Raw genomic sequence first — 26,058 nt, forward strand, 5'->3', positions numbered from 1 at the left:
AAATCAGTTGTCCATAGATGGCTAGGTTTAATTCTGAGTTTTCAGTTTTATTCTACTGGTCTATGGGTCTACCATTGAACCAATACCAGGCTGTTTTGATTACAATTGCTGTATAATATATTTTGATATCAGAGAGTATGAGACCTCCTGCTTTGTTCTTTTTCTTCAGTATTGCTTTGGATACTTGGGGTTTCTTTTCTTTCCATATGAAGTTGGTCAATAGAGTTTCCATTCCAGTAAAGAATGCTGTTGGGATTTGTATAGGAATTGCACTGAATCTATAGATCACTTTTTTTTATTTCTTCTTGGATTTGATCTCTCTTCTCTTGTTACTCTTAAGACTTGATAATTTCAGTTATTTTGTCCTCTAGTTCACTTATCCTATCTTCTGTCTGTTTGACTTTATTGTTGAGTGTTTCTCTTGCTTTTTCTAATTGAGATGTTGTATTCTTCAGTTCCAATAGTTCTCTTTAGGTTTTATTGATGTTTTCAATTTCTATGTTAAATCTCTTATTTTGTTCCTCCATTTGTTTCCTGAACTCCTCTAGTTTGTTTTCTGTGTGCTCTTTGCTTTCTTTAAACTTATGTAGTACCATAATCTGAAAATTATCAATTCTTTGCATTATTCTATCTCCCACAGGAGGGATTTCCTCTTTTTCATGTTTTGCTTTTGTTTGTTCCTTCTTCTCTTGCGATTTCTTGTGTTTTACTAACTTTTGTTGAGCTTGGGCCATTTTGTTAGCTGCCAGCTGAAAGACCAGGGCCTGCACCTACCAGCCTCTCCACAGGAGAAAGATGGAACAGACCACCTCTGCAAAGACTCACAGCCCTGGGAACTCCATGGGGCAACTCCCCTCAGCCCTGCAGGTTCAGTGTGCATCAGAATGACCTAATGACAGTGGGCTTGGTATCTTCTTCTGAGGACCACTAGTTGACAATCCTATCCTTGTTTTTTTTTTTCAGGGCTGGTTCAGGCATTCTGTATGCTTCGTCTCTGGAATTCAGTACATATGCTCGGAGGGGGGTAGTTGTTCGGAGATGCTGACTTAAGCACTGGGGCTCCACTTTCCTGTGGCAGTGGCGTGAGGCTGTCTATGTCTTTTCCTCACTGGTGACCCTGCACAAGACACTCGCACGGAGTCCTGCTATGAGCCATTTGCTTTGTTCCTGTCAGTCTTAAGTATTCCCCTCGCCCTGCTGCCCTTGCAGTTCTCCTGGTCTTAGCGCCCATCCGTTTCAGGCCTCAACAAGATTCAGTAGTACTCTCACGCAGCGCCATGGTCTGTTGCTCCCCCGATTACGTGGCCTACTAACTCCCATGGCTAATTTGTGCCACCTTAAAAAAAAATTGGGTTAGCACTTCTTCACATTTGCTCCTTTTCTTTGCTATCCAGCCCTGTCCTGAAATGGCTGCTGTGAACGGGTGCTCCTGACATTAGTGGGTAGGATCTCCCAGCTTCTGAGCTGAGCCTGTTCCTCCTCTCCCCTGCTTCTGGACTCACCCTGACCCTCCGGTACCCCAGTTGCTGTCCAAAGTTCTGAGTTCTCAATCTGTGCTTGTTTTTATTTGTTGTCATTGAGGTATTTGCTGGGGGAGTAAATGCAAGTGTCTGCTCACTTCATCTTCCCCCGCCTCCTTAACTTGGAACTTCTAAATTCTCTTTTTGGTTTCTTCTGATAGAACTTCTCTTCACTTTGGACTTTAACTTTTAGATGTGTAACAAGTCTTTCCTCTCTCAAGGTGCTTTTTTTAGAGAGTGGCAGTACTCAAGCACCTCCCTCACTCTCACCCCCAGTGTTGGTTCCCACGCGCCTCCAGTCAGGGACTGTGGAAGCCACACTGATTTTTTTCTTTGGCAGCAACCATACTGTGCAGGCTGCACCCATAACTTTTTAAAGAATATGGATTTCTGTAGGAGAGCTGAGCTGGTCAGGGTGAAATAATGTATTTTAGTATCTTAAAACTCTTGTAATCAGGAAATCTCTTTCACTTCCAAACTAAATTCTTTTCTCTCTTGCCCTGTCCTTAGGAAAAATGAGAACAATTGTTTGTGTATTATTTGCTATACAGCATCCTTTCACGTACTTGGAAATTGTTTATAATATGTATAACGTATTCTCCTTGGTAAATATCTAGTTCTCCTTCCCACAGTTATTATGTCTCTTGACTGGAAAAATCAAGTATGACAGTGTGTATTCCCTCAGCTTAATTTATTGGTCTAAACCAACTCTAATAAAAATGCCAACAAACACAACATAGTTTTGATTTTTGACACAATATCAAAATTTATTTGGAAAAAATGAAAGTACTAGAAATTTTTTTAGTGTTCTAGAAAACAGTAGCCTAGTATTAACACAGACTATAATGTAAAACAACAAATCAAAGAGGATTGAGTCACAAAAATAGAATCATTCTTTATTCAGTACAGTATAGATTTCAGAGATAGGCCTACCTATGGATAAAAGCTTAACAAATAATTGTTTCAAAACACGGGAATGAGGAATTATTCTGTAAAGGTCTTAGGGCAGCCAAATGGTGCTTTGGAAAAATTGTTTGATGCACCCCATGCATCACAATCAACTGTGGGCTGATTAAGGAGTGAAGTATTTTTAAATGAAAAAGTAGAAAAACTAAAATAATGATAATAATAATTTAATTCAGTCCTTTATCATGGTAACAACTCAGTGTTGAGGCAGCAGACGCAGTGTTGTTGTTGCTGTTAGGTGCCATGGAGTCGGTTCCGACTCCTAGCGACCCCATACACAACAGAGGGAAACACTGCCCAGTCCTGCGCCGTGCTCTCAGTCATTGTTACGCTTGAGCCCATGGTTGCAGCCACTGTCAGTCCATCTCGTTGAGGGTCTCCCTTTTTTCCACTGACCCTCTACCAAGCATGATGGCCTTCTCCTGGGACTAATCCCTCCTGATAACATGTCCAAAGTATAGCAAAGTAATAGATCAAGATATGTGCAAACATTTTTGTTTTTGTAATGAAAAATAACAAAAGTAAAAGTAAGGGTATAATAAAGATAAGGAAAATAAATGAATCAAACATGAGAAATATTAATACTGATGCATAATAAAGAGCTCATACAAATTTATAAGTAAAGCAAGAATCTGTAGATGAGTACGTTAAGGATATGAACAGGTAATGTTCATGAGAACTGCAAATATCCCTCCCCCCCAAAAAACAAAACAAAACGGAAGAATGTTCATACTTACAGTATCAGAGAAATGCAGATTTAAACAGACTGAAGTACTATCTTATGACATATGTGTGCGTCCTCTCATTTAATTCTCATGAGCAAAATTTAACAGATTGCAGTACATACACTACGTTCTGATGGCACAATCATTTTGAACATAGTGTGGTTCATCACAGAGGTTATAATGATTCTTACCTTGAATTCATAATCTTATTCCATAAATTATTTAAGAAAATAACACAAATAACAATCTACTGTATTTTTCTTCTTAAATTACGTGGTAATGTGTGGGTATTCATTACATTATTCTCTATATTTTTTAGCATTTTGAAATATTTCCAAAGGTAATTTGAAAGAGAGAAGAAAGAAAATGATGATGTAATTGTGGTCCAGAGCTCAGAAGTAGAATAATAAATTTGAGTAAAAAAAAAAAAAGAAAAGAAAACAGGCAAAGAGACCTTCCCTTCAGAACACAGAGGCCTGAATGTATGTAAATGTAGGAATACAGCAATGAGAGGGCAGTGTTTGTGTTGCTTCTCAAGCTTTAGCAGACAGAGGGCTTGTTAAAGCCCAGCTTCGAGGGCCTTGCTCTGAGACTCTGAGTGAGGGTCTGGAGTGAGTCTTGAGAATCTGCACTTCTCATAAGCTCCCTATGTGGCGCAAATGACTCGAGGGCAAGTAACACCAACAACTAACCCAAAGATTGGCGTTTGAACCCACCCAGCAGCATCTTTGAAGAAAGCCCTGGAGGCCTGCTTTGTAAAGATGGCAGGCGGTGTGAAGAGCGTTAGTCTAGATAATTACGTCAGCCATGAAACACAATGTTCACCTGTTGCCCTTTCTTTATCCAAACCAAAGGAGGTGGGGAAAGGACCCGTTTCACAGCATTGACTGGAGAGTTGTGTAAGATTAGAGTGATCGATTAAGATCTGCGGAAATCTAAAGACAGTTTCTGGAGCCCAGAAGTAGTCAAGCTGGTTAGGTCATTCCCAAGCTTTGCTGCACATTGGGATAACTTGGGAATCTTTAAGAAAATCTCTTTCCTGGCTCCCACCCCCAAGCCTTCTGTTTTAATTGGTCTGGGGTGGAGCCTGGGTATCAGAATTTTTAAAAGCTCCTCAGGTGATTCTAACATGCAGCAAAATTTGGGAACCACAGAGTTTATTAATACTGTCAAATCCCCTTTGTAAATCTGCACTTACTATGAGGTTGGGCAGTTGATCCCAACTCTGTGGTGTCCACCGCCTCCCCCAAGTCACCTGGTAATGATATCCAGACTTCCATGTGGTCTACATGTGACCTCTTTTCTCTAAAAGTACTATTTAAACATGCTTCAGATCATTCCTGGATCATTCTGTCGGTAGCAAAGGGGTTTTGCTGTGAATTCCTTTGTAAATCTCATCTTAGATAGTGGGTTCCTTTAGTAAGCTTAAAATACAGTTACTTTAAAATTTTTTATTTATAGGCAACTGTTCAGGAATGTGGAGTCCTTTGGTAGTACAAATGATTAATGTGCTCCGCTGCCAACCAAAAGGTTGAGGTTTGAGCCCACCTAGAGGCACCTTGGAAGAAAGGCCTGGTCATCTACGTCTGAAAAATCAGCCATTGAAAACCCTGTGGTGCACAGTTCTACTCTGACACACATGGGCTCACCATGAGTCAGCGTTAATTCAGCAGCAGGTAGTAGTGTCGGCATTCAGGAGCATGTACTGTTGAATGAAGATGTGTAATGTGTGTTTAAAAATCTGTGTAGACAAGGATGTGTGTTGTAACTACATAATAATAGGAAATGTAGTAAGCAGATACCCTACTTCATTATCCAGAACACGTAGAGAGTATTGACTTTTTTAGCAGCCGTCACTGTCCAGGCCAGCGCAGTTGGAGATGCTGGATTCTTCTGTCTCTTGACACTGTCTCCCTGTAACTTCTTTGAGTTTTGTCAGAGAGTATTAGATGTAAAATGGACTCGGTCATTATATGATCTACTCATTACACAGGTAAAGACACTGGGGGCCAAAGAAGGCAGGTGACTTTTCCAAAGCCATGTAACCAGATAATAATAACTAAATAACATTTATTGAGTCTTTGTGATCTGCCAGGCTCTGGGTTAAGTGCTTTAAATGGATTATCTCCTCATGTTAGTTAATGCTAAACAGCCCTGTCAACTTGGTATTATAATTACCCCCATTTTATGGATGGGGAATTGAGGCTCAAAGAAGTTGAGGAATAGGCCAGTGGTCCCACAGCTGGTAGGCTAGCTCCTGCAGTTTGTCTCCAGCGTCAGCTCTGCCAAGCACAGTGTAGACTGCTGCTCTGAGCAGTGGTAGGTTAGAGCTAGAGCCCAGGGTTTTTGATTGCCGGTTACTTTTTGTTTGTGTACTAGCTATTATTTTCTGCGATCTACTATTCTGTTATAAAAGAAAATTAGATTAATGAAAAAAATGACATTTTCTGTTTGATATTGCCACTTAATGAATGATTCTAACCACTAAAATTGCATTAAAATACAGTTGTTTATCAGCAAGTGATTATGAAGGTATGTTATACTCCTAAGCAAGAGTAAAATTTCCTATCTAAGCCCTTTTTGCTTCCGGTAAAAGATACTTAAGTTGCTGGGGGGTGGAGGAGTTAGATAAGATTTCCAACTACTTCTGTTTAAAAAAATAAAAGTAATATAATTTTTTTTTTTTTTCTAAAATGAGTTTGGCTAGTTTTATAATGTATACGGGTAGAATCCGACTTATGCCAGGGTTCCGTCCCGATGACTTTGTCTTAAGTCGGTTCTGACATAAATCTAATACCTCTTTTTTGTTTGTTTGTTTACATTATTATTGCCGTTTATTATCAGTATCTTTATAAATCCAATCTTTGAACATTTGGTAGTGAACATCTGAGAATGATAACATCAACAAATTACATGCTGCAACATTGTATGTAGTACATATTATTAACGATAAGAAGTAAAAAAAGGTCCCAAGTATGGTTCGTCATACATTGAATATGTCGTAAGTTGGGGGCTACCTGCATGTATATGTATGTGTGTATATATGTATGTGTATATCTGTATCAGTTGAGCGATACATAGGTAGATACTTGCTGGCCAGTTTAAACTTCCAGTTCTCCATCAGCAAACTGATGTTTTGGTTTTTCAGTAACATAAGACATAAAATATTGGGTGATTTAAGATGAAGGAAAAGATCTGTAAGTATACTATATTTATAAAATCATGTATTTTTTTCTCTTAAGTTTGATTTGAAATCTCTAAGTTCAAAGAGTAACTGAAATAGGCACAAAGCGTAACTGAAATAGGCACATTAGTTTAATATTTTTGTTAATAAGGAGAATCATAAAGACTTTTTAAATGTGTGTTGATTTGTCCTTTAGGTACTATTTGCTGTTTCTGAAGCTAAAGAGAAATGGAAAAGCGAGCTTGAAGAAATGAAGAAAAATACAATACCTGGCAAGGAATTGGAAGAGAAGATCCATTCTCTTCAGAGGGAACTTGAGTTAAAGGACGAGGAAGTTCCTGTGGTTGTCAGGGCTGAGCTGGCTAAGGCCTGGAGTGAATGGAACAAAGAAAAGCAGGAAGAAATCCACAGAATTCAAGAACAAAATGAGCAAGATTACCGGCAATTTTTAGATGATCATCGAAATAAAATTAATGAGGTGCTTGCGGCAGCTAAGGAAGACTTTATGAAACAAAAAACTGAACTTCTTCTTCAGAAGGAGACGGAATTACAGACATGTCTAGACCAGAGTCGTAGAGAATGGACTATGCAGGAAGGCAGGCGCGTCCAAGTGGAAATTTATCAATACGAAGAAGACGTCTTAACCGTGCTTGAGTTTCTCTTAAGGGATGCCCAGAAGGAACACGTCGCTGGTTCAGAGAACACTCAGCTTTCGGAAGTCATGTCAACTTGTTCATCAAAATGGGCGTCTGTGCAATATTTTGAAAAACTAAAGGCCTGCATACAGAAAGCATTCCGAGATACACTCTTCCCACGTATAGAAAATGCTGGCCCACAGTGGGAAAAGGTATGTTCCTGAGAAGTGAAAAGAGATATTAAACATCAAGGATGATTGTAGAAGTTGCATATGGTATTTTTTTTCCTTTAATTTATAGTTCAATAGATTTAAGGCTTGTGTTTTTACCGGTGGTTTAAAAAAACTTTTTGTAGTAAACCCAAAGGATTGCATATTTTATTGCCAGAAAACGCTCCACTTCTTCATAGTGCCACAATTATGAGGCAGAGCCTTTAGGCTCTAGACATCTTTTTCCTAAAAAATATAAGCTATTCTTTGTAAGGGCCTGAGATTTCAGAAACTGAGTAACCGATCCCTGTTTTTGTGTTTTGGACATGACCACTTCAAAAAATATGCCTCATACTGAACTAGAGTTTTTAAGAATTTCTGAAAGAGTTTGAAAGCCTGTTTCTTGCTTTTAAGAAATTTTTATCCCATAGAGGCAAAAAATACCAACCGAATACAGAGAGAACGGATATAGAAGCAAGAGAGATATCACTCACTCACGTGGAACTCTGAAGGCCAAATCCGTTGGTGTATTATATATGCACGTGCAGAACGAATTGACTGTATTCCTTTTATTTGTATGTATACTCTCTGAAGCCAGCTTGTGGTTCGTATGGAAGATCTGATAAAACCAAAGTCTTGCTACTTTATGATTAAAGAAATTAATTATGCATGAAAGTTCCAGAATGATATTCTAGGCATTGTGATCAGCCCATTTCCACACTTGGAATTAGAGATAAAAATAAATGCCAAGATTTAGAAGTCTTGTCTGATAGAAAGCTTAAGAGATAAAAGTTAAGGCCCATTAAGATATTATGAAGGAGTCCTGGCAGTGCAACAGTTAAATGCTTGGCTCTCAACTAAAAGGTCTGTGGTTCAAACCTACCACCTGCATCACAAGAGAAAAGACCTGATGATCAGCTCCCAGAAAGATTACAGCCTAGGAAACCCAATGGGGCAGTTCTTCTCTGTCCTGTAGGGTCACTGTGAGTTGGAATTAACAACAAGATACCGTGATTAAAGATTTTCAAGGCCAGGATTGAGCATTTGATATTAATATCTATTGAAAAGAGATAAAAACTAGGAAAATATTCTGAATTCCAGTGTCACATTGGTAACTAGCTCTTTCACTTGGGTTGTCATATATTATAGCTGCTCATCTAAAAACAAAACAAAACAAAGCTCCCTGGCCTGTCTGATCCCTTGAGTTTTGGTAGGGTGTTCAGATGCAGCTTGGTCTTCCCTTGGCCTGGGGCTGACGCAGAGCAGAATCTCCAAGCTGGAGGGCCCAGGAAGATTGTCTGCCCAGCCCAGTTTACCCCAAGTGATGTTTTTATCCTTGGTTTACACAGATGTGACTTTTACACAGATGTGACTTGGCAGTAGCTGCATTCAGTGTAGAAATAACTGGGCAAGGTCATTTCCTACGAGTATTGCTTGTAATACTTTATTGAGTTTTTGTTTTTGTTGTTTTTTTTTGAGAAAGTAGATCATCAAAATATAAAAATTATAACAGGATTTGAGGATGAGAAACGATGGGAAAATCGTTTTATATGCTTTCAAGTTTGCCTTCCTAAAAGGCGATCTTTGCTTTAAAAGTCAAGAAAATACACCACCTTCGTCGTATCATTAATATGTTATCAGTCCCGGGATCTTTTACAGGGCTTACAGTTGTGCAAGCAGCATAAAATCATCTGTGTGAACTAATGTGGCTCACAAGTTTATGGAGACAGCATCACGTAATTTGGCTAAGAACTTAGACTTTTGCAGCTTTTATTGGGTGGAGTCAGATTCCATTCCTGAGAAAAGGGTGGCTTTGAAATGCCTAATCTGGCATTTGTCAGAGAAGTAATACTTGACCTTCTGCCATCTTAGAGCTGACTTAGCTCAGGACCTTGAGGGAAAGCAATGATTATAAATTTCCAATATAGGTGGCATAAATTTGAATGTCACATGTGTATAATTTATTGAATCTCTGATTTTTAGAATTGTTCTTTGAAATTAAAATATGAAAAAACTCTTTCTCAGTGTATATAAAACAAATTTAAATAACTTAGTTGGTCATAATTTTTTAAAAATAGCATGCAATTGAATTAAAAATATTGTTTCCATGGAAGTGAATGCTTTGTCAAAATATATTAATACAATACTTCATAATGGATAAAAGAGAAGAGAAATACCAACTGCAGCAACATTTTCAAACAGACTAAGGACGGTGTTCTGTTTCTTCTTAATAGCAGTAAAGTTAAAACAAAGACAGAAAGATTTCTGCTTTTCTGCCTTCCGTGTTGCCTTGGCTTTTACTCTCCAGTTTTGAGCAGAAACCAGAAAATTTGGCCACCTTTGGTTCAGCTTTTATTACTCCTTTTTGCCTCCACTTTATTTATTTATTTTTTTAATATATATTACCTCATTTGCTTTTTCTCTGTCATTTCTGACATCTGCTTCTGTTGCACATTGCAGGTGGGTTTCCTGATGATTAAATAGATTTCTCATAATCAAAATCAAGGCTTACAGGATCAAGCATGTATAAGGTGTTTTAAGTAATTCAACAGGACAGTTTTCTCATCATCACTTAACCAGTTCCTTTGGGATTTAGTACTTACCCAAAATCTAAAAATGCAGTTCTTTAGTCTTACCTCTTCATAAATGTAGTAGCTGTACTGCCTGTGATGGGGGCACTGGAGGCTTGTGTGTTGTTATGATGCTGAACAGGTTTTAGCGGAGCTTCCAGACTAAGACGGACTAGGAAGAAAAGGCCTGGTGATCTACTTCTGAAAATCAGCCAGTGAAAACCCTACGGATCACAATGGCCTGACTGGTAGCCGATCATGGGGATGGCACAGGACATTGGGCAGTGTTTCATTCCATTGTGCGTGAGGTTGCAGTGGGTCGGAGGCAGCTAGCGACAATTGCCTACTAGAGGGACTGGAACGCAGAAACTGTTTAACAAATGTTTGTTAGTGAAGGAATTGGTCATGAGCAAGATTTTAACTTATCTGAGCTGTAATCTCCCTCTTCTACGCTGGATTTTGTTTTCAGCTGACCTTTTATACAAAAATGAAGATTTATGTTAAAGTATTTAGAAACATAAAGCACAATATAAATTTAAGTTATTTTTACTCTTGTTATTTTTAACCCGTGGAAGACAAAAGTTTAGTACTATAGTTAGTAATGAATTTGACCCCTGCTAAAATGAAAACGGAGCCCTGGTGGTGCAGTGATTAAGAGCTCAGCTGCTTACGAAAACTCAGCAGTTCAGTCCACTGGTTGCTTCTTGGAAACCCTATGGGGCAGTTCTACTCTGTCCTATAGGGTTGCTGTGAGGCGGAATCGACTCAATGGCAGTGAGTTTTTTGTTTGTTTGTTTGTTTGTTTTAATGAAAGTGTTCTGAATTTTCAAGAACAATTCTGAATTCACATAGCTTAGCCTATGGTTTGATCACATAAACCACTGAAAATATCTGAAATTCATGTATGTGAGTATGCAGATTGCAGCTCCTGTGTGTCTCACACTTGACCCACCAGTCCTTGGTCAGACAGTGTTCTAATTTGGAAATTATAATCATAGGAGTCTAGTTTATAGTTTTAGTGTTCACATAACACCCTAAGAAAAATTTTGGTGATAGTTCAGGCAATCTTGAGTTTTCTTTTGTATTTTTAATAGCAGTTTAAAGAGAGAATTTTAAAAAGATTGCTACTAGGCATTAACTATGAAGATAATTTATTTCAGAAAAATGTGGCTAAGCTCTCTAAGGATCATGCTAGCAGGGGCACTGGCAGAGGAGATCCTGGAGTCCCAACAGCCCTTCCTGTACCCACTTCCGGACACCATGCTCAGCCCTTGGCCTTGCCAGAAACAGAAGCAGAAGCTGGTAATTGGGTTTTATTCCTACCATCTTTGTAATATCCATAATCACAATTCCAGAGGGTTGCTTTGAGGATAAAAGGAAATCAAAGATGTGAGCAGTTTTATGGGTGGGCAAATGTGTAATATTATTTCTCCTTAGTGTGTATCTCCCTGGATTTTACTTTGCATTTATACAAGTGGGTTGCTTTGGGTCTTCTTGTTTCTATCTTTTCATTTTCTTCCTTCCATTCAGAAATGATTCTTATCACAAGGAGAATAATGAGAGTTTTAATAAAGCAGTGATGTTTTCGTTCCCCAACTTTATTGAGAAATCAAAGGTTTCACATGAGAGAGTTCTCATATAACCAAGACTTTTTCATTCAAATTACTGCAGCTTATTTCAGCTGTTTTTAAATGGAACTCTTTCTAAAGCGTATTAAATGTTTTCTGCTGTGTTTGTGAGGTTCTTGAGGGCAGGGGTGGTGTTTTTGTGGCTTCCTCTCTAACACGCGGCACAGTGAGTGGCATGTAGTCTGTGTTCCTTGACTACTTCGTTAATAGCTTAACTTCCCCTTAATGGCTTAGAGGCATCATGAAAAGAATTCTGTACTATAGCCCTTAATGCATAAGAGCTTACTGAGCACCATAGGGCTGCCATTGCATGGAGATTTTGGAGCTGAGAGTTGGCAAATCCTTTAGTAGCTTGCATCCTTTTTAGGATTTGGCTTCTGAGGGCTGCTCCTTCCTGCCACACAAACACATCCTTGCTGCTGCTTATCTGCTGTCTTCATTGCAGTCTAGAACTAAAACTTGCCAGAGAAAATCACACGTGCTAAGCCTTAGTTTCCACACATTTCTAATTCAGAAGACAGTATTACCAGAATCTTAGAGAATCTCTGGCTTCCCCAAAAGGTCAGTTGACAGCTATTTTTCTCATTGTTCAGAGGCTCTCTCTCCTTCTGTCAAGATTCTAGATGGTTGAGAATATTTAATGCCAGCCAGGTAGATGATAACATTACCTCAACTTGTATTTTGCATCTTAGTTTATGTCTACCGTCATATTTTGAATAGCCTGTGAATTATATTTTATCTGTGAAAGGAGTAGAAGTAAGTTTTAGGTATTATTTGGCTTTGGGAGGTCCCGTCTATATGAAAGACATATAGTTTTGACAAGTCAGGCTACAAGAGGATTCATTTTTATTTTTCTTTAGTCTTTTTTTCCCCTCAAAACAAACAGATTAATAAATACATTCAGCAGGATTAAATAATCCCAAAACATATATATATTAAGTGGTAAAGTTCTCTATAAGCCTACCCCCAGAGAGCACTGTTGTTGACTGGTTATATTCTCCTAATATCTTATTTTTTTAAAGATAGTTTAAAAATTAATTCTGAAATATTCGGTACATGCAAAGAAAGTACTTAATCCGTATATATAAGTTATAAAGTGTAACACCCAGCAACCCAGCATTCAGCTTAAGAAACGGAACATTACCAGTACTGTTGAAGAACCCTTTGTGTCCTGCCAATTCCATCCCTGTCACTTGCCTCCAACTAAAAAAAAAAAAATAGAGGTAACAAATATTCTGAATTTTAAAAATTACTCCCTTTTATTTTTGGTTTGATCAAATATAGAAATATAGGTATCACCAAGAAGTTATTGCTTTATTTTGTCTTTTAACATTATAAAAATATCATACTTCTTCCATAATTTGCTTCTTTCCATTTACTGTGGCTCTGAGATTTTTGTGTTAATCCATATAGCTCTAATTCATTTGCTTTCATTGCAGTATAGTATCCCATTGTATGTGCATAGTACGATTTATCTGTTTTCTCGTCATTGGGTATTTCATGGCTTCCAGTTTTAAGTGAAAATTGTAAGTGCAGTGTACGGCATCCCTGTGAGGCTTCGTTAATCTTCTGATGCTTATGTACATGAACAGCACTGCTTAAATGAAACTAAAAAATCAGGAGCGAGCTAAGAATAAAGAATAATTTGGCTGGACCAGTGATTTTACATAAACCTTTTGGACATAGGCTTCTGAGCCTATGCCAATTTATGCTCCTGCTTTTTTTAGTATATCAGTTAATAGTAACTCACTTTTTGTGTAATTTTTTTGCATACTATTTTAATTTTATGGATTTCATATATTACTAATCACAATAAACCAAAAACCGAACCCGTTGCCGTCGAGTCACTTCCGACTCATACCAACCTTATAGGACAGAGTATAACTGCCCCATAGGGTTCCCAAGGAGCGCGTGGTGGATTCGAACTGTGGACCTTTGGGTTAGCAGCCATAACTCTTAACCACTATGCCACCAGGGTTTCCACTATAGGTATTGTGTACTTGCTGTATACCAGGTACTGTGCCAAACAGTTTTTATGCATTTCTGCTTAATAATTTCTTATTTGGAAATAATTGCAAGCTTACAAAAAAGTTGCAAAAATAAAAATAGTTACAAAGAACACTCATATGCTTTACTCAAATGCACTCACATTTTGTGCTCTTCTGTGTAAATCTTTTTTCTGAACCATTTGAGGGTAAGTTATATACATTATGGCCTTTTACCCCTAAATAGTTCGGTGTGTATTCCCCAACAATAGTGATATTTTCTTATATAACTAGTACAGTGTACTTAACATTAGATAAAAGCATCAATCTACTGTTTCTATTCTAATTTTGTCAATTGACCCAATAATGTCTGTCATGTCGTTTTTCTCCTGCAGAGCAGAATTCTGTTTGGGCTCAGGTATTACATTTGGTTGTCGTGTGTCTCTAACCTCCTTGAACCTACAAAGTTTCCATAGCCGTACTTTATCTTTCATGACATGGGTATTTTTGAGAGACACATTTCCCACACGCACCCCCCCTTTTCGGTTTTCCTCATTTTGGGTTTGTCTGATGTTTGCTTATGATTCAAGTTACGCTTTCTTGGCTAGAATGCTGCATAGGTGGTGTGTTCTTCTCTTGTCACATCTGGAGATGTGTGATGTCTGTTGTCTTATTGGCAAGGTTAATTTTGATCACTGAGTCAATGTGTTGTCCAGCTTCTTCACTGCATAATTACTTTTTGTTGTTTTTTTTTTCTCTTACAACTAAGAAGTCTGTGGGGAGACACATTTAAGACCGTGCAAATATCCTTCTCTTCATCAGAAATTTCTCTTAGATTTAGCAATCATTGGTGACTCTTGCCTGCTCCAGTCTTAGTATGGTGGCTGCAAAATTACGATTTTTTTCCAACTCCAGCACTCCCTGAACATTTACCAGTTGGTACTTGGCATGCTGTTGTAATCAAGAGTCCACCCTCTTGTCTGTTTGTTCATCCATCTGTCTGTCCACCTAGCTGCCCATCCATTCATGCACGCACACATTATTTGTATGGACTCATGAATTGTTATTTTTCAATATTTTGTAAACCACTACTATACTTAATTAGTGCTGAAATGACCCAGATTCAGCTAGCAGGAGCTCCTTAAGCTGGCTTCATGCCCTTGTGACTTGTGTGTATTTTGAGTACTTTCGTATCCTGGCACAACAAGATCTTCCAGTCTCACCTTACATGGACTTTGCCGTAGTATTGGGATCAGCCAATACTTGAAGATCCCTGGGTCCTTTTAGCGGGGAATAATATTCAATACTTAAATCTGAGCAGTAGGTTTCATAGCAGCTTTTAAGGTACATGGTATTGTCCAATTTTACATATTGAAAAATTAGACCTCAAAAAGGTTAAGTAATATGCTCTGAGTCACACACAGTAAATAGCAGAAGCAGGATTTAAACACAGGCCTCTCTTAAGTGTCACGCATATAGCCTTCTTTCAGTGACAGTGTGGCCTTGAATCATGTCATCTGGCTTGCTCATCTTTTCTTCTTTCTTTTTTTTTGCTAATTCTTGGTCAAACTGATATAAAAGTTTGCTGTCATTTAATTTTCACAGAGAAAAAAAGACCCTTGAAATTAAAGATTCATGCTGTGGACACTGGTTTCAAGAACTTGAGAAGGCAAAGAAAGAATGTCAGGATCTGAAAAGAAAACTTGAGATGTGCTGTAGGTGTCTTCAGCGTTTAGAAGGAGAGCACAAAGCTGTAGTGGAAGGAATTGGAGGTTAGCATTTCAGGCACCCCTGCTACCACTGTAAACCTCTGCTCCCTGTCCAAGTGTTTAGTTGTGACATTTTAGTTAATGTAGTGACTGATTCTCTTTTGGGATTAATGTCAACTAATTTGGACCTTACTTTCTACTAATCAAGCGATTATTACTGATCTCAAAAGAGGGATCTTCAGTTCCAATTAAAAGGTCACATTCCTTTCTTCCTCTCTTGATTGAGTAGATATTGAGGGCCTGATAAATGTGAGGCAGTGTTCTAGGCACTGGAGATAACAGCAGTGAATAAAATGGACACAGTTCCAGTTCTCATGAAGATGTAGAAGACTGTGTTCCTTTCCTTCAAGAAGCTTATCATCAAGTTAGGGGAGCTAGCAGTAGATTAATAAATGGAATATCGAGTGCTACTGGCAGTATGTTTATTTGTAGAAGAAAGGGTGTTAACTCTTCCTCAAATTAGAGTTAAGCCTTGAAAGATGGAGCTGTTTGCCAAAGAGAAGAATAGCAATCTAGGCAAAAGGAAAAGGCCTGAGCAAATGCGTGTGCCTTCATCCTGTCCGTTCTTCATGGTGCTGGCAGAGTAGTCTGTCTAAAAGGGATATCTTCTGTCATTTCCTATTGCCCTTCCTAAAAAAGTAAACTATTTTGCTTATAGGGCTGCTCCCTCTTACCTTTTATCATTCACTTATACTCCATGAGTCGGAATCAACTCGGCGGCAGTGGGTTTGGTTTGGGTGTTTGGTATACTCTGTGCTCTTTTTCTCCTTACATTTGAAATATTGCAGATTCCTGAACTGGTCATATTTTCTTTTGTCTCTGGACCTTGCACATGGTGGTGTTACTTTGTCCTACATTCAACCTTCCCATTTCCTTTTTGCCTAACTCGTCCTGACCCTTGAAGGTTCAACTCAGAAGATAACTCATCTGTAAAGCCCTCCTTGATTTTCCTCAGCCCGGGTTAGGTGGGCTGCCCCTGTGTGGCCCCTAGCACTTGGCTCTCTCTCTGTTACATTGCTTCCTATACTTTCCAAACGAAGTTCCCTGAGTATAGAGGATTACGTCTTATCTTGTTCATCCTTGTAGTCATGGCACCCATGAATGAAAGATTGAATGTAAGAGTCCCAAGTAACTATGTCATTCAGAAAAGACCGGGTGGACAGGTTTGCTTTTTTCCCTCCCTTCACCTCCATCTCTTGCCTGGACAACATCAGCCATCTTGTCTTTCAGCTTCCCATCTTGTCCCTGAAGTCCATTTTCCATAGGTAGCTAGTTTAACCTTTTAGGAAAATAGATTGAATCATGACATTCTCTTGTTTATAGCCCTTCAGTGGCTTGCTGTGGCCCTCAGCATGAAATCCAAACACTTAATTCAACATGGCTAAGAAAAGCCCTTCGTGATCCAGTGCCTGCCAGCCCTTCCAACCTCATAGTTCCCCTAGCTCTCTGATTCTCTCAGTAGAGCCATAAGCATGGATTTAATTGTCTCTTATCTTTGGGCCTCTTATCATGTGCTCCCTTTACTAAAACATAGGCCTTTCTATCCTGATCTCAGTGCCTAGCTAACCCCTACTCATTTTTTCCCAGTATAGACTTCCTCAGGAGGCTTTCCTCACCACCCCAGACTTGATCAGGTCCTCCTGTTAGACATCCTCCATAGCTCCTGTGCTCTTCATAACTTTCCTTATCCTCGTAATTATTTATTGTCTGTATTCCCCTTTGCAGTATAGACTTCATGGCAACAAGGATCAAATCCTGTCCCAGCACTTAGCACAATACCTGGCATCATAGCACACACTCAATAAATATTGTTGACTAAGGCATAAGAAAGAGTTTTAAGAATTCTGAGATACAATTTTTCACTACTACAATTACTTTTGTGGCAGTTGCGACTAGGAGAATAAATGAGATTTTTGCCCAAAGTGTACATGCATATAACTACGGATGTATGCTATTGTAAAATCTGATGAAAACCAAGAAAATGTGTGTTACAGAATAAAATGATGAGGGCAGTTTGATATTATTACTTATAAAGAGTATACCATTCATTATGGTATAAATACGTGATCATAAAGTAGTTATCCCACATGGTGCTTTTGAAGCTAATATCTTCTGTAATTCATAGACTTTTTGAAGGTACTTCCTTCAGAACAATGGGCTGATAAAAGGGGTCAAGGTCAAAATGTAAGTCATTTGATGTTTGATTTGAATTGTGTGTTAATGTACATCTACTAGGTGATAGTATCTTTGCTACTGTGGTTGCTTTTTTTGGTTTGTTTTGATTTCTGAAATTCCATTTTTCACTCTGTTGGTAGCATTTATTGAAAAGTACAGAGAAAGGGTGAGTGGTTTAAAAATAAACAAACTCAATCAGCAGCGGGAACAGTAATTCATTCCCTCCACCCTAACTTATAGGGTGTACTGAGGAGGTCACACGGTAGGGAACATGGGGCTCCATGTTCACACCTATCAAGCAAGGGTACTGCCAGGCCTTGTATAAGGGGCTGTGCACTTCTGTTTTATTTCTGTTGCAATCTTTGTAGGTAATACTATACCCATTTTACATTCGAAAAAAAAAAAACTCAGGTTCGGAAAGGTAATGTTCTTGGGCTTGTCCAACTGTAAGAAGCTGAGCTAGGATTTAAACCTGGATCTCTTTGCCTCTGAAATTCATCCTTTTTTGCCCTACACCGCATGGACCCTATCAATCTCTTGTTTAAAGTCCGAAGAATCGACAGTCTTATATTCGTACTTAGAGTGAATTCTTTTTTTATTTTATATTTAAGTGCTTGTTCAATGATTATTTATGTGAGCCCAGACTATACGCCAGGTCCCATGGGGAACATGGAATTAGGAAATCTGTGTCTACAGAGGTTCATTCTAGCTGGAAAAAAAACAAAGACGCATGCACATGAAGCAGTTGGAAAGCAATTCCAGAGGGATGTGTAAGCCAGGGCAAGATGAAAATGGAGCACAAATTTTGAGTGCAAAGAAAACAGAACAAGGGAGTGGTCCAACTACAGTGTGGATCATCAGAGAATGAATGACACAGGCCAGCAATGAAAGTTGTACAGTCTCTATAAACATTTGCATTGGAAACTTAAGGGAAAGGAAGACTGGGGAAAAAAGATGATTAACTGTTCAACATACTACAAACTTTATTTTACAGAAGAGAATAGTAAAGTTGTTGAAGAGTTAATAGACGAAAACAATGACATGAAGAATAAATTGGAAGAACTGAAAACACTTAGTAAAACACCACCAAGGTAGACTTTACTATTAAAAAGAACCAAAAATTTATATCTAAGTATTAAAAAAAATTTAAGTATCACCTATTGTTACTGTTACACAGCAGAGTTTTATAAAAAAGAAAAAATTTTTTCCAAAACTTTATCCCCAGAAGATACCCTCTGCTAACTTATTTCATATCATTTATATTATTTTATATTATACACAGTGTGTATAACATGTTTAAAAAATTGGAATCATTGCATAAACTGTTTTGTAGTCTTTTATTAACCTAATATTATAAGACAAACATTTTTCCATGCCATTAGATATTCTCCTTCAATATGCTTTTCAGTACTGCAAAGATTTTAATCATATGAATTTACCATGATTTATTTAAGCAATCATAACATTTGTTTCATTTTCCCTTATTTTAAATATCTATAATAAGATCCTTGTATATAAAATTTTTAGCACATTCTGTAACTAGAATATATGGACACATTATACATTTTTTCAAAGGTAGTTTTTCACTTAATCTGTTTTTGCGATCTTTGGTTTGTTTTCAGGTCATTGTCAGAAGGAGCCATTGAAAATGCCTGCATGCTGTGCAATGGGAAGGCCTTGGAAGAACTTCGTGGGCAATACATTAAAGCCGTAAAAAAAATTAAGCGTAAGTCCCTAAAGAAATTCTGAAGATTTTAAGGATGGTTTGGGCTTTTTTGTTGTTGTTGTTCTATATAAACTCAGAGTTTATTAGCAGTAGTAATTTTAGAAGGAGCACTGTTGGCAGAGTGGTTAAGCGCTCGGCTACTGGCGGTTTGAACCCACCAGCCGCTTTGCAGGAGAAAGATGTGGCAGTCTGCTTCCTTAAAAGATTTAAAACCCCATGGGGCAGTTCCGCTCTGTTCTATAGGGTAACTACAAGTCAGAATCCACTCAACGGCACACACAACAGTAATTGTAGGGAATTTGCCAAACTACCTTTTCTGGGATCTTGCCTGCTCTTAGAAGAGATTGTTATTCCTTTTCTAAATCATGTCGTAATAGAACATTTTGCCCAAGTTATATCTTTGGAAGTGACCTGAGGGTAGAGTTATTTCTCTGTTATTGATTATTCTATTTCTTTATTGGATACAAGCGCTAAATTAAACGTTTAATAATCTTACAACTTAAATAACTCTTAGCAAAGAAAATGTCACATGGGTCTTAAAGTAGCAATTATTACTTTTTACCCTAAACTTTTTGGAGTCCCTGGGTGGTGCAAAGCATTAATGCTCTCAGTTGCTAACCGAAAGGTTAGAGGCTCAAGAACACCCGCAGGTACCTCTGAAGAAAGGCCTGGTGGTTTACTTCTGAAAAAATCAGCCATTGACACACAGCGGTGAACTGTGGAGTGACGAGCTAGGGAGCGCGGCTCCACTCTGACACACTTGGGTCACCACAAAATCAGCCATTGACACACAGCGATGAACTGTGGAGTGAAGAGCTAGGGAGCGCGGCTCCACTCTGACACACTTGGGTCACCACGAGTTGGAGTCAATGGCAGCTGGCAACAGGTTACCATAAACGTTTAAGGACTGTAGAAATGGATCTTGTTAGGAATTGTTCTGTTGTTTGCCATCGTTTTGGTGATGGTAATGTACACTTGTTTATCAAGCCCTTTGCAATACAAGGTCATGCCAGCATATTTTGCAGATCATTTCCCTGGTTTATGTTTGTCCAGTAGAGTACCTCTTGGGTTTTAATATCAAAATTGTATAGAACATATGTATCTCCCACTAAAATGGCTAGTGTTTATATAGGGAACACTACAGGCAGTCCCCAGGTTACAAACAAGATCTGTTCCTAAGTCTGTCTTATAAGTCTAAATTTGTAGGTATGTTGGAACAGGTATATATGGTTCTTACTTAGCATCAGTTAATCAAATATTTGTCTTAGTATATAGTAAATATTTTACCTTTCTATGCATATAAAACACATAAGAAACACTTCACACTGCAATATTTTCATGAGCGTCACAAAATAGCGTGTGCATTCGTTGTTACGAATCATATTTAACTCAAATTTTTAATAGGCTTTATGGCAGTCCGTTCATAAGTACGAGTTGTCTGTAAGTTGGGTGTTCATAACCTGTGGACTGCCTGTATATAGAAACTTGTCTCCCTGTTAGTATTTTTACATAGAACATCTAATTTTCAGGAAGAGCTTCCTAACTTTAAGAGGGAGATTATTCTATGACTTGGTCTTCCTAATACCACAAAAACAGGGGTGGTGAAATTCTAGATGTAAGATGTAGCCCTGGATTTATGGTAGTCCCAAAGCATGCCGAGTTAAAAAAAGAGAACTTGAAAGCTGTGAACTATGTTTAAATGTAATTTTTAAAAGACAACTCTAGTCTCATATTCTTCCCTGCATTAGATTTGTACATATCTCTCATGGATTATAATGTCATATTTAGTTACTCAGTAAGTGCTGAACAAATTGAATAAATGAAGGCATGTGGATTTTTACAGCAAAAGTAAACAACAGTCTCCACCCAGCTGATACTGCTTCCTTCCGTCTTTTGGTGTCTGCTTCACTGTTCCTTTCTGCCTTGTCCTTTCTTTATATTCCTTTTTCCTCTTCTCACAACTGGTCATAGCATATAACTGAAATATATGAATTTCCGTGCCTCATATTTATGGCATTTTCTTACCTAAGTGTTTTAGAACATGACAAAATTTTCCATAAGGAATATGCCATGTTTCCTTAGCATATGTGGCTGTCATCATTCCAGAAGGACTTATAAATGAATTCTCTTTTGAGTCTACTAAAGTAGTAATCCAAAATATCCCATTTTAATAATTGTGAAGATCTATAGTTTAAACTATTCTTCCAGTTACTTCACCTCTCAAAAAAATTGATCAAAAGTCTGCCTCTCCTATTTCTGAAAAACTGGTACTGATGATGCATTCTGTGGGAATTTCCCACCAACCTCCTCTAGGCGACATGCTCCGCTATATCCAGGAGAGCAAGGAAAGAGCTGCTGAAATGGTAAAAGCAGAGGTATTTCGAGAACGTCAAGAAACCGCCCGAAAGATGCGTAAATATTATTTGATTTGCCTCCAACAGATTTTGCAGGACAATGGAAAACAGGAAGGGTAAGTTTAGTCTAAACAGTGTGTCCTAAGAGTACTAGGACAGCATGTTGTCATTTTCTATCTATTTTCCTTAACCACAATATTAACTATTTCTTTGTGATGAGCCACTGTGGTTAAAAGAAACTTACTGGCTGTTACCCTAAATGTTGGCAGAGCTAATAGAAAAACAAATCGTGGGGCTAAGGAAACTCGTTTTTTCCCTTTAAACTGTATTAATTTAATATTCTGGAATTCCCCACAGGGCTGATAAAAAGATTATGAATGCTGCTAGCAAACTTGCTACAATGGCAAAATTGTTGGAAACACCTATTTCTAAAAGAGCCCAGAGCAAAACTACACAGTCCGGTATGTCAAAAGGAGTCACTTAAATGGTTTTTCTCTCCCTTTTTTGTTATTTATCTCTCTTCAACATGAAAAAGATCAGGGAAGGTAAGTAAGGATTTAATTTATAAAGTTGCATTTTAACTTAAATGGGAAGCTTACAAAAAGAATGTAGAGTTCCCAGGTCAAGTAGGCAGACCGAGCATACCCAGCAGCTTCCTATTCTTGCCTGATCTCTAGAGTGACAGAAAAGATCTAAGAAACAAAGAAGGAGAGATGGGAGAGATCTATACTGAGTTTTAAAAACATGTAATTGGTAGAACAGAAGCTATGAGAAACCCTGAAAGAAAGGAGACAGTATAGGATTGAAGATGAAAACTGTTCCATGTCTGAAGGTAGAATGTTCTAGGACAAGTAGAGAGCCCAGGAAATACTAATGGGGTGATTGGTTGGTGTTCTAGAGCAACAGCAACCAGGTGGAGCTACCCTCTTTTTATTTCTTCTTCTCCCCTCCCTTCCCCAGCCTTAACAATGGGCTGGGTAACAGCACCAGAAACAAAAAGAGTATGGGAACAGGGCAGTGCTCCAGGTGGCTAGCCACAGCGAGGTGGAACTGGGAGCCCACATGCTTAGATTAAAAAAAAGAAAAAAATTTTTTTTTTTTTTTTTTTACCAGCTATTAAATGTTTCTGCCATGCAGCTCATTCATCTCTACCCTACACTCAGCTCCTTTAAACAAGCAGCACAAACAAATACAGCATTCTAGAAATCTAAAAGATAAGGATTCAATCAAGAATCACCACACATGAAAAAAGACACCAAACTAAAAACAAAACAAACAAAGCAAAAACCCAGTAGAACTTATACCCAAAGAAATAGAGTTAACAGATCGAACAACTGGACTTAAGAAGATCAGAAAAATATAGTATCCCCAGAGAGCTGCAAGAGAATATTGTAGAGGAAACTAAAAATATGCAAAGATCTTTTACCATACTCAAGGATATAAAAAAAAAAGATATTGATAATTCTAGCCACTGCTAGAAAAATGCAGGTTTAAGTATGCATATTAAAATTTAAGGGTAACCAATGGAGAATATGTAACTTTTAAACTGGTAGGAGGAAAACTTGGAAGAAAGTGTTCTCAATCTTAACAAAATCGGGAAAGAAAAGAAATATATCTAGAAAGCATGGGTTAATGGGAAATAATTGTAGGCTGAAAGATATCATCCATCACAACAAATATAAATAGGTTAAACTCACTTATTAAAAGAACATGACTTTCAAATAGGGTTTCAAAAAATTAATATACATGCTATTTTTACAAGAAGAACATCCAAAATAAAAATAAAGGGATGGAGAATGATATACCAAGCAAATGCAGTGTTGATATTAAATTAATTATAGAGTTATATGCAATATTATTATTAGGTAAATTAGAGTTAGCATTAAAAGGGACAAAGGTGATAGTTCATATTGATAAAAGAAAAGTCCCCCAAGAAGCTATAAATTGTTTTTCCTATATGTAATAACATAGCTTTAGAATATATAAGACAAAATTTGATTAAAATATATGAAAAAAATTGTTAAATTCCCAGTCACACAGGGAGATTTTAACATATCTATGGGTAAGTGGATTTTTTTTTTATTGTGTTTTAAGTGTAAGTTTATAGTTCAAGTCAGTCTCTCATACGAAAACTTATACACACCTTGCTATGTACCCCTAGCTGCTCTCCCCCTAGTGTGACAGCACACTCCTCCTCTCTATCGTGTATTCCATGTGTCCATTCAACCAGCTTCTATCCCCCTCTGCCTCCTCATCTCGCCTCCAGGCAGGAGCTGCCCACCTAGTCTCATGTGTCTACTTCAGCCAAGAAGCTCGCTCCTCACCAGTATCATTTTCTGTCTTATAGTTCTGTCTGATTTCTGCCTGAAGAGTTGGCTTTGGGAATGGTTCTAGTCTTGGGCTATCAGAGGGTCTGGGGGCCATGACCTCTGGGGTCCCTCCAGTCTCAGACAGACCATTAAGCCTGGTCTTAACCAATGACTGCTGTGACGGGGAACACAACAGGGAACCCCCGAGGAAGCAGGAGAGCTTGATTTTTTTTTTTTTTTTATACTAGAATTTGGGGTCTGCATCCCACTGCTCTCCTGCTTCCTCGGGGGTTCCCTGTTGTGTTCCCCGTCAGAGCAGTCATTGGTTGTAGCCACGCACCATCTAGTTCTTCTGGTCTCAGGCTGATGTAGTCTCTGTCTCTTGGGCTCTTATTTACCTTGTGTCTTTGGTGTTCTTCATTCTTCTTTGCTCCAGGTGGGTTGAGACCAATTGATGCATCTTAGATGGCCGCTCGCTAGTGTTTAAGACCCCAGACGCCACTCACCAAAGTGGGATGCAGAACGTTTTCTTAGTACATTTTGTTATGCCAGTTGACCTTGCTGTCCCCTGAAACCATGGTCCCCAGACCCCTGTCCCTGCTACTCTGACCTTCGAAGCATTAGGTTATATTCAGGAAACTTCTTAGCTTTTGGTTTAGTCCAGTTGTGCTGACTTTCCTGTGTTGTGTGTTGCCTTTCCCTTCACCTAAAATAGTTCTTGTCTACTATCTAATTAGTGAATACCCCTCTCCCTCCCTTTCCACCCTCACAACCATCAAAGAATGTTTTCTTCTGTGTTTAAACCGTTTCTTAAGTTCTTATAATAGTGGTATCATACAATAGTTGTCCTTTTGCAGTTGAGTAATTTCACTCAGCATAATGCCTTCCAGATTCCTCCATGGTATGAAGTATTTCACAGATTCCTCACTGTTCTCTATAGATATGTAGTATTCCATTGTGTGAATATACCATAATTTATTTATCCATTCATCCATTGACGGGCACCTTGGCTGCTTCCATCTTTTTGCTCTTGTAAACAGTGCTGCAGTAAACATGGGTGTGCATATATCTGTTTGTGTAAAGGCTCTTATTTCTCTAGGGTATATTCCGAAGAGTGGGATTGCTGGATCATATGGTAGTTCTATTTCTAGCTTTTGAAGGAAGCACCAAATCAATTCCCAAAGTGGTTATACCGTTTTACATTCCCGCTAGCAGTGTATAAGTATTCTAGTCTCTCCACAGCCTCTCCAACATTTATTAATTTGTCTCTTTTGGGTAATGCCAGCCTTGTTAGGGTGAGATGGAATCTCATTTGTAGTTTTGATTTGCATTTCTCTAATGGCTAATGATCGTGAGCATTTACTCATGTATCTGTTAGCCACCTGAATGTCTTCTTTGGTGAAGTGGCTGTTCATATCCTTTGCCTATTTTTTAATTGGGTTATTTGTATTTTTGTTGTTGAGTTTTTGCAGTATCATGTTGATTTTAGAGATCAGATGCTGATCGGATTTGTCATAGCCAAAAACTTGTCCCCGTCCGTAGGTGGTCTTTTTACTCTGTTGCTGAAGTGTTTGGATGAGCATAAGCATTTGATTTTTAGGAGCTTCCAGTTATCAGTAAATGGATTTTTGAACTGCTGGGAAGTTTGAAGCAGAGAGATTATTCAGGAATCCGTGTCTGATGTTGGTAGACGTTCCTCACATGGAAGCACAAAGATGATTTGTGTAAATTTTGGAATGATGTTGGAAACCTTGGGAATAAAAGGGCAGTGGCATGTATAAAGAAAAGAGTTTTCTTCATCTGGAGTGACAGTGGGCAAATGTGTCCTCAGCAGAAGCAAATACTTCATGAACTCTAAGGACCAAGGCACTCTGGGATATGATGCCCCTGGTTCTGTACTACCCACTGTGCTATCTGGCTGCTTTGCCTCTGATCTGGTTTAGTGTTGTTAGCTAATTAAATCAGAGACTGAATTTAGTTTTACAGAGGGGTGTGTGTGTGTGTGTATGTGTTCGTGTGTGTAGGTGTGGGGCGGGCAGGTTCTTCTAGTCAATGTAGAGTCTTACCAGAAACTCCATACTTGACATCAGAGCAGCATTGGGAATGTTGCTCTTGAAACCCTGTAACATCTATTACAGAAAATGATAGGTCAGGTGGGTGAAAGTATATCCAATTTCAAAAACAAAATTACCAAGCTTTATTAATGGATTTGTGTAAAAGAATATTTTAAAACGTCCAATATTGATATATTTTCTTTGAGAATGATTAAAAATATATGCATTCTTTGAGAATACATAAAAATA

General features: G+C 38.2%; 1 protein-coding gene across 8 annotated transcripts in view; it reads left to right on the forward strand.

Annotated features, from left to right (window-relative positions):
* The window catches only part of CEP152 (centrosomal protein 152), a 143,236-nt gene that overhangs the window by 115,680 nt on the left and 1,498 nt on the right, over positions 1 to 26,058 (forward strand). For 6 of the 8 annotated variants that reach the window (XM_049898550.1, XM_049898552.1, XM_049898547.1 and 3 more), the window contains 7 exons: positions 6,592 to 7,242; positions 7,671 to 7,814; positions 10,970 to 11,111; positions 18,361 to 18,457; positions 18,989 to 19,092; positions 21,406 to 21,562; positions 21,804 to 21,907. In XM_049898550.1, the coding sequence (XP_049754507.1) occupies positions 6,592 to 7,242; positions 7,671 to 7,814; positions 10,970 to 11,111; positions 18,361 to 18,457; positions 18,989 to 19,092; positions 21,406 to 21,562; positions 21,804 to 21,907 (1,399 nt within the window). The remainder of the gene's footprint in view (positions 1 to 6,591; positions 7,243 to 7,670; positions 7,815 to 10,969; positions 11,112 to 18,360; positions 18,458 to 18,988; positions 19,093 to 21,405; positions 21,563 to 21,803; positions 21,908 to 26,058) is intronic. The other 2 variants (XM_049898553.1, XM_049898555.1) reach the window with 1 other exon arrangement.

The sequence above is a fragment of the Elephas maximus genome, chromosome 10 (genome assembly GCF_024166365.1).
Source record: "Elephas maximus indicus isolate mEleMax1 chromosome 10, mEleMax1 primary haplotype, whole genome shotgun sequence".
In the NCBI taxonomy this organism is placed as follows: domain Eukaryota; kingdom Metazoa; phylum Chordata; class Mammalia; order Proboscidea; family Elephantidae; genus Elephas; species Elephas maximus.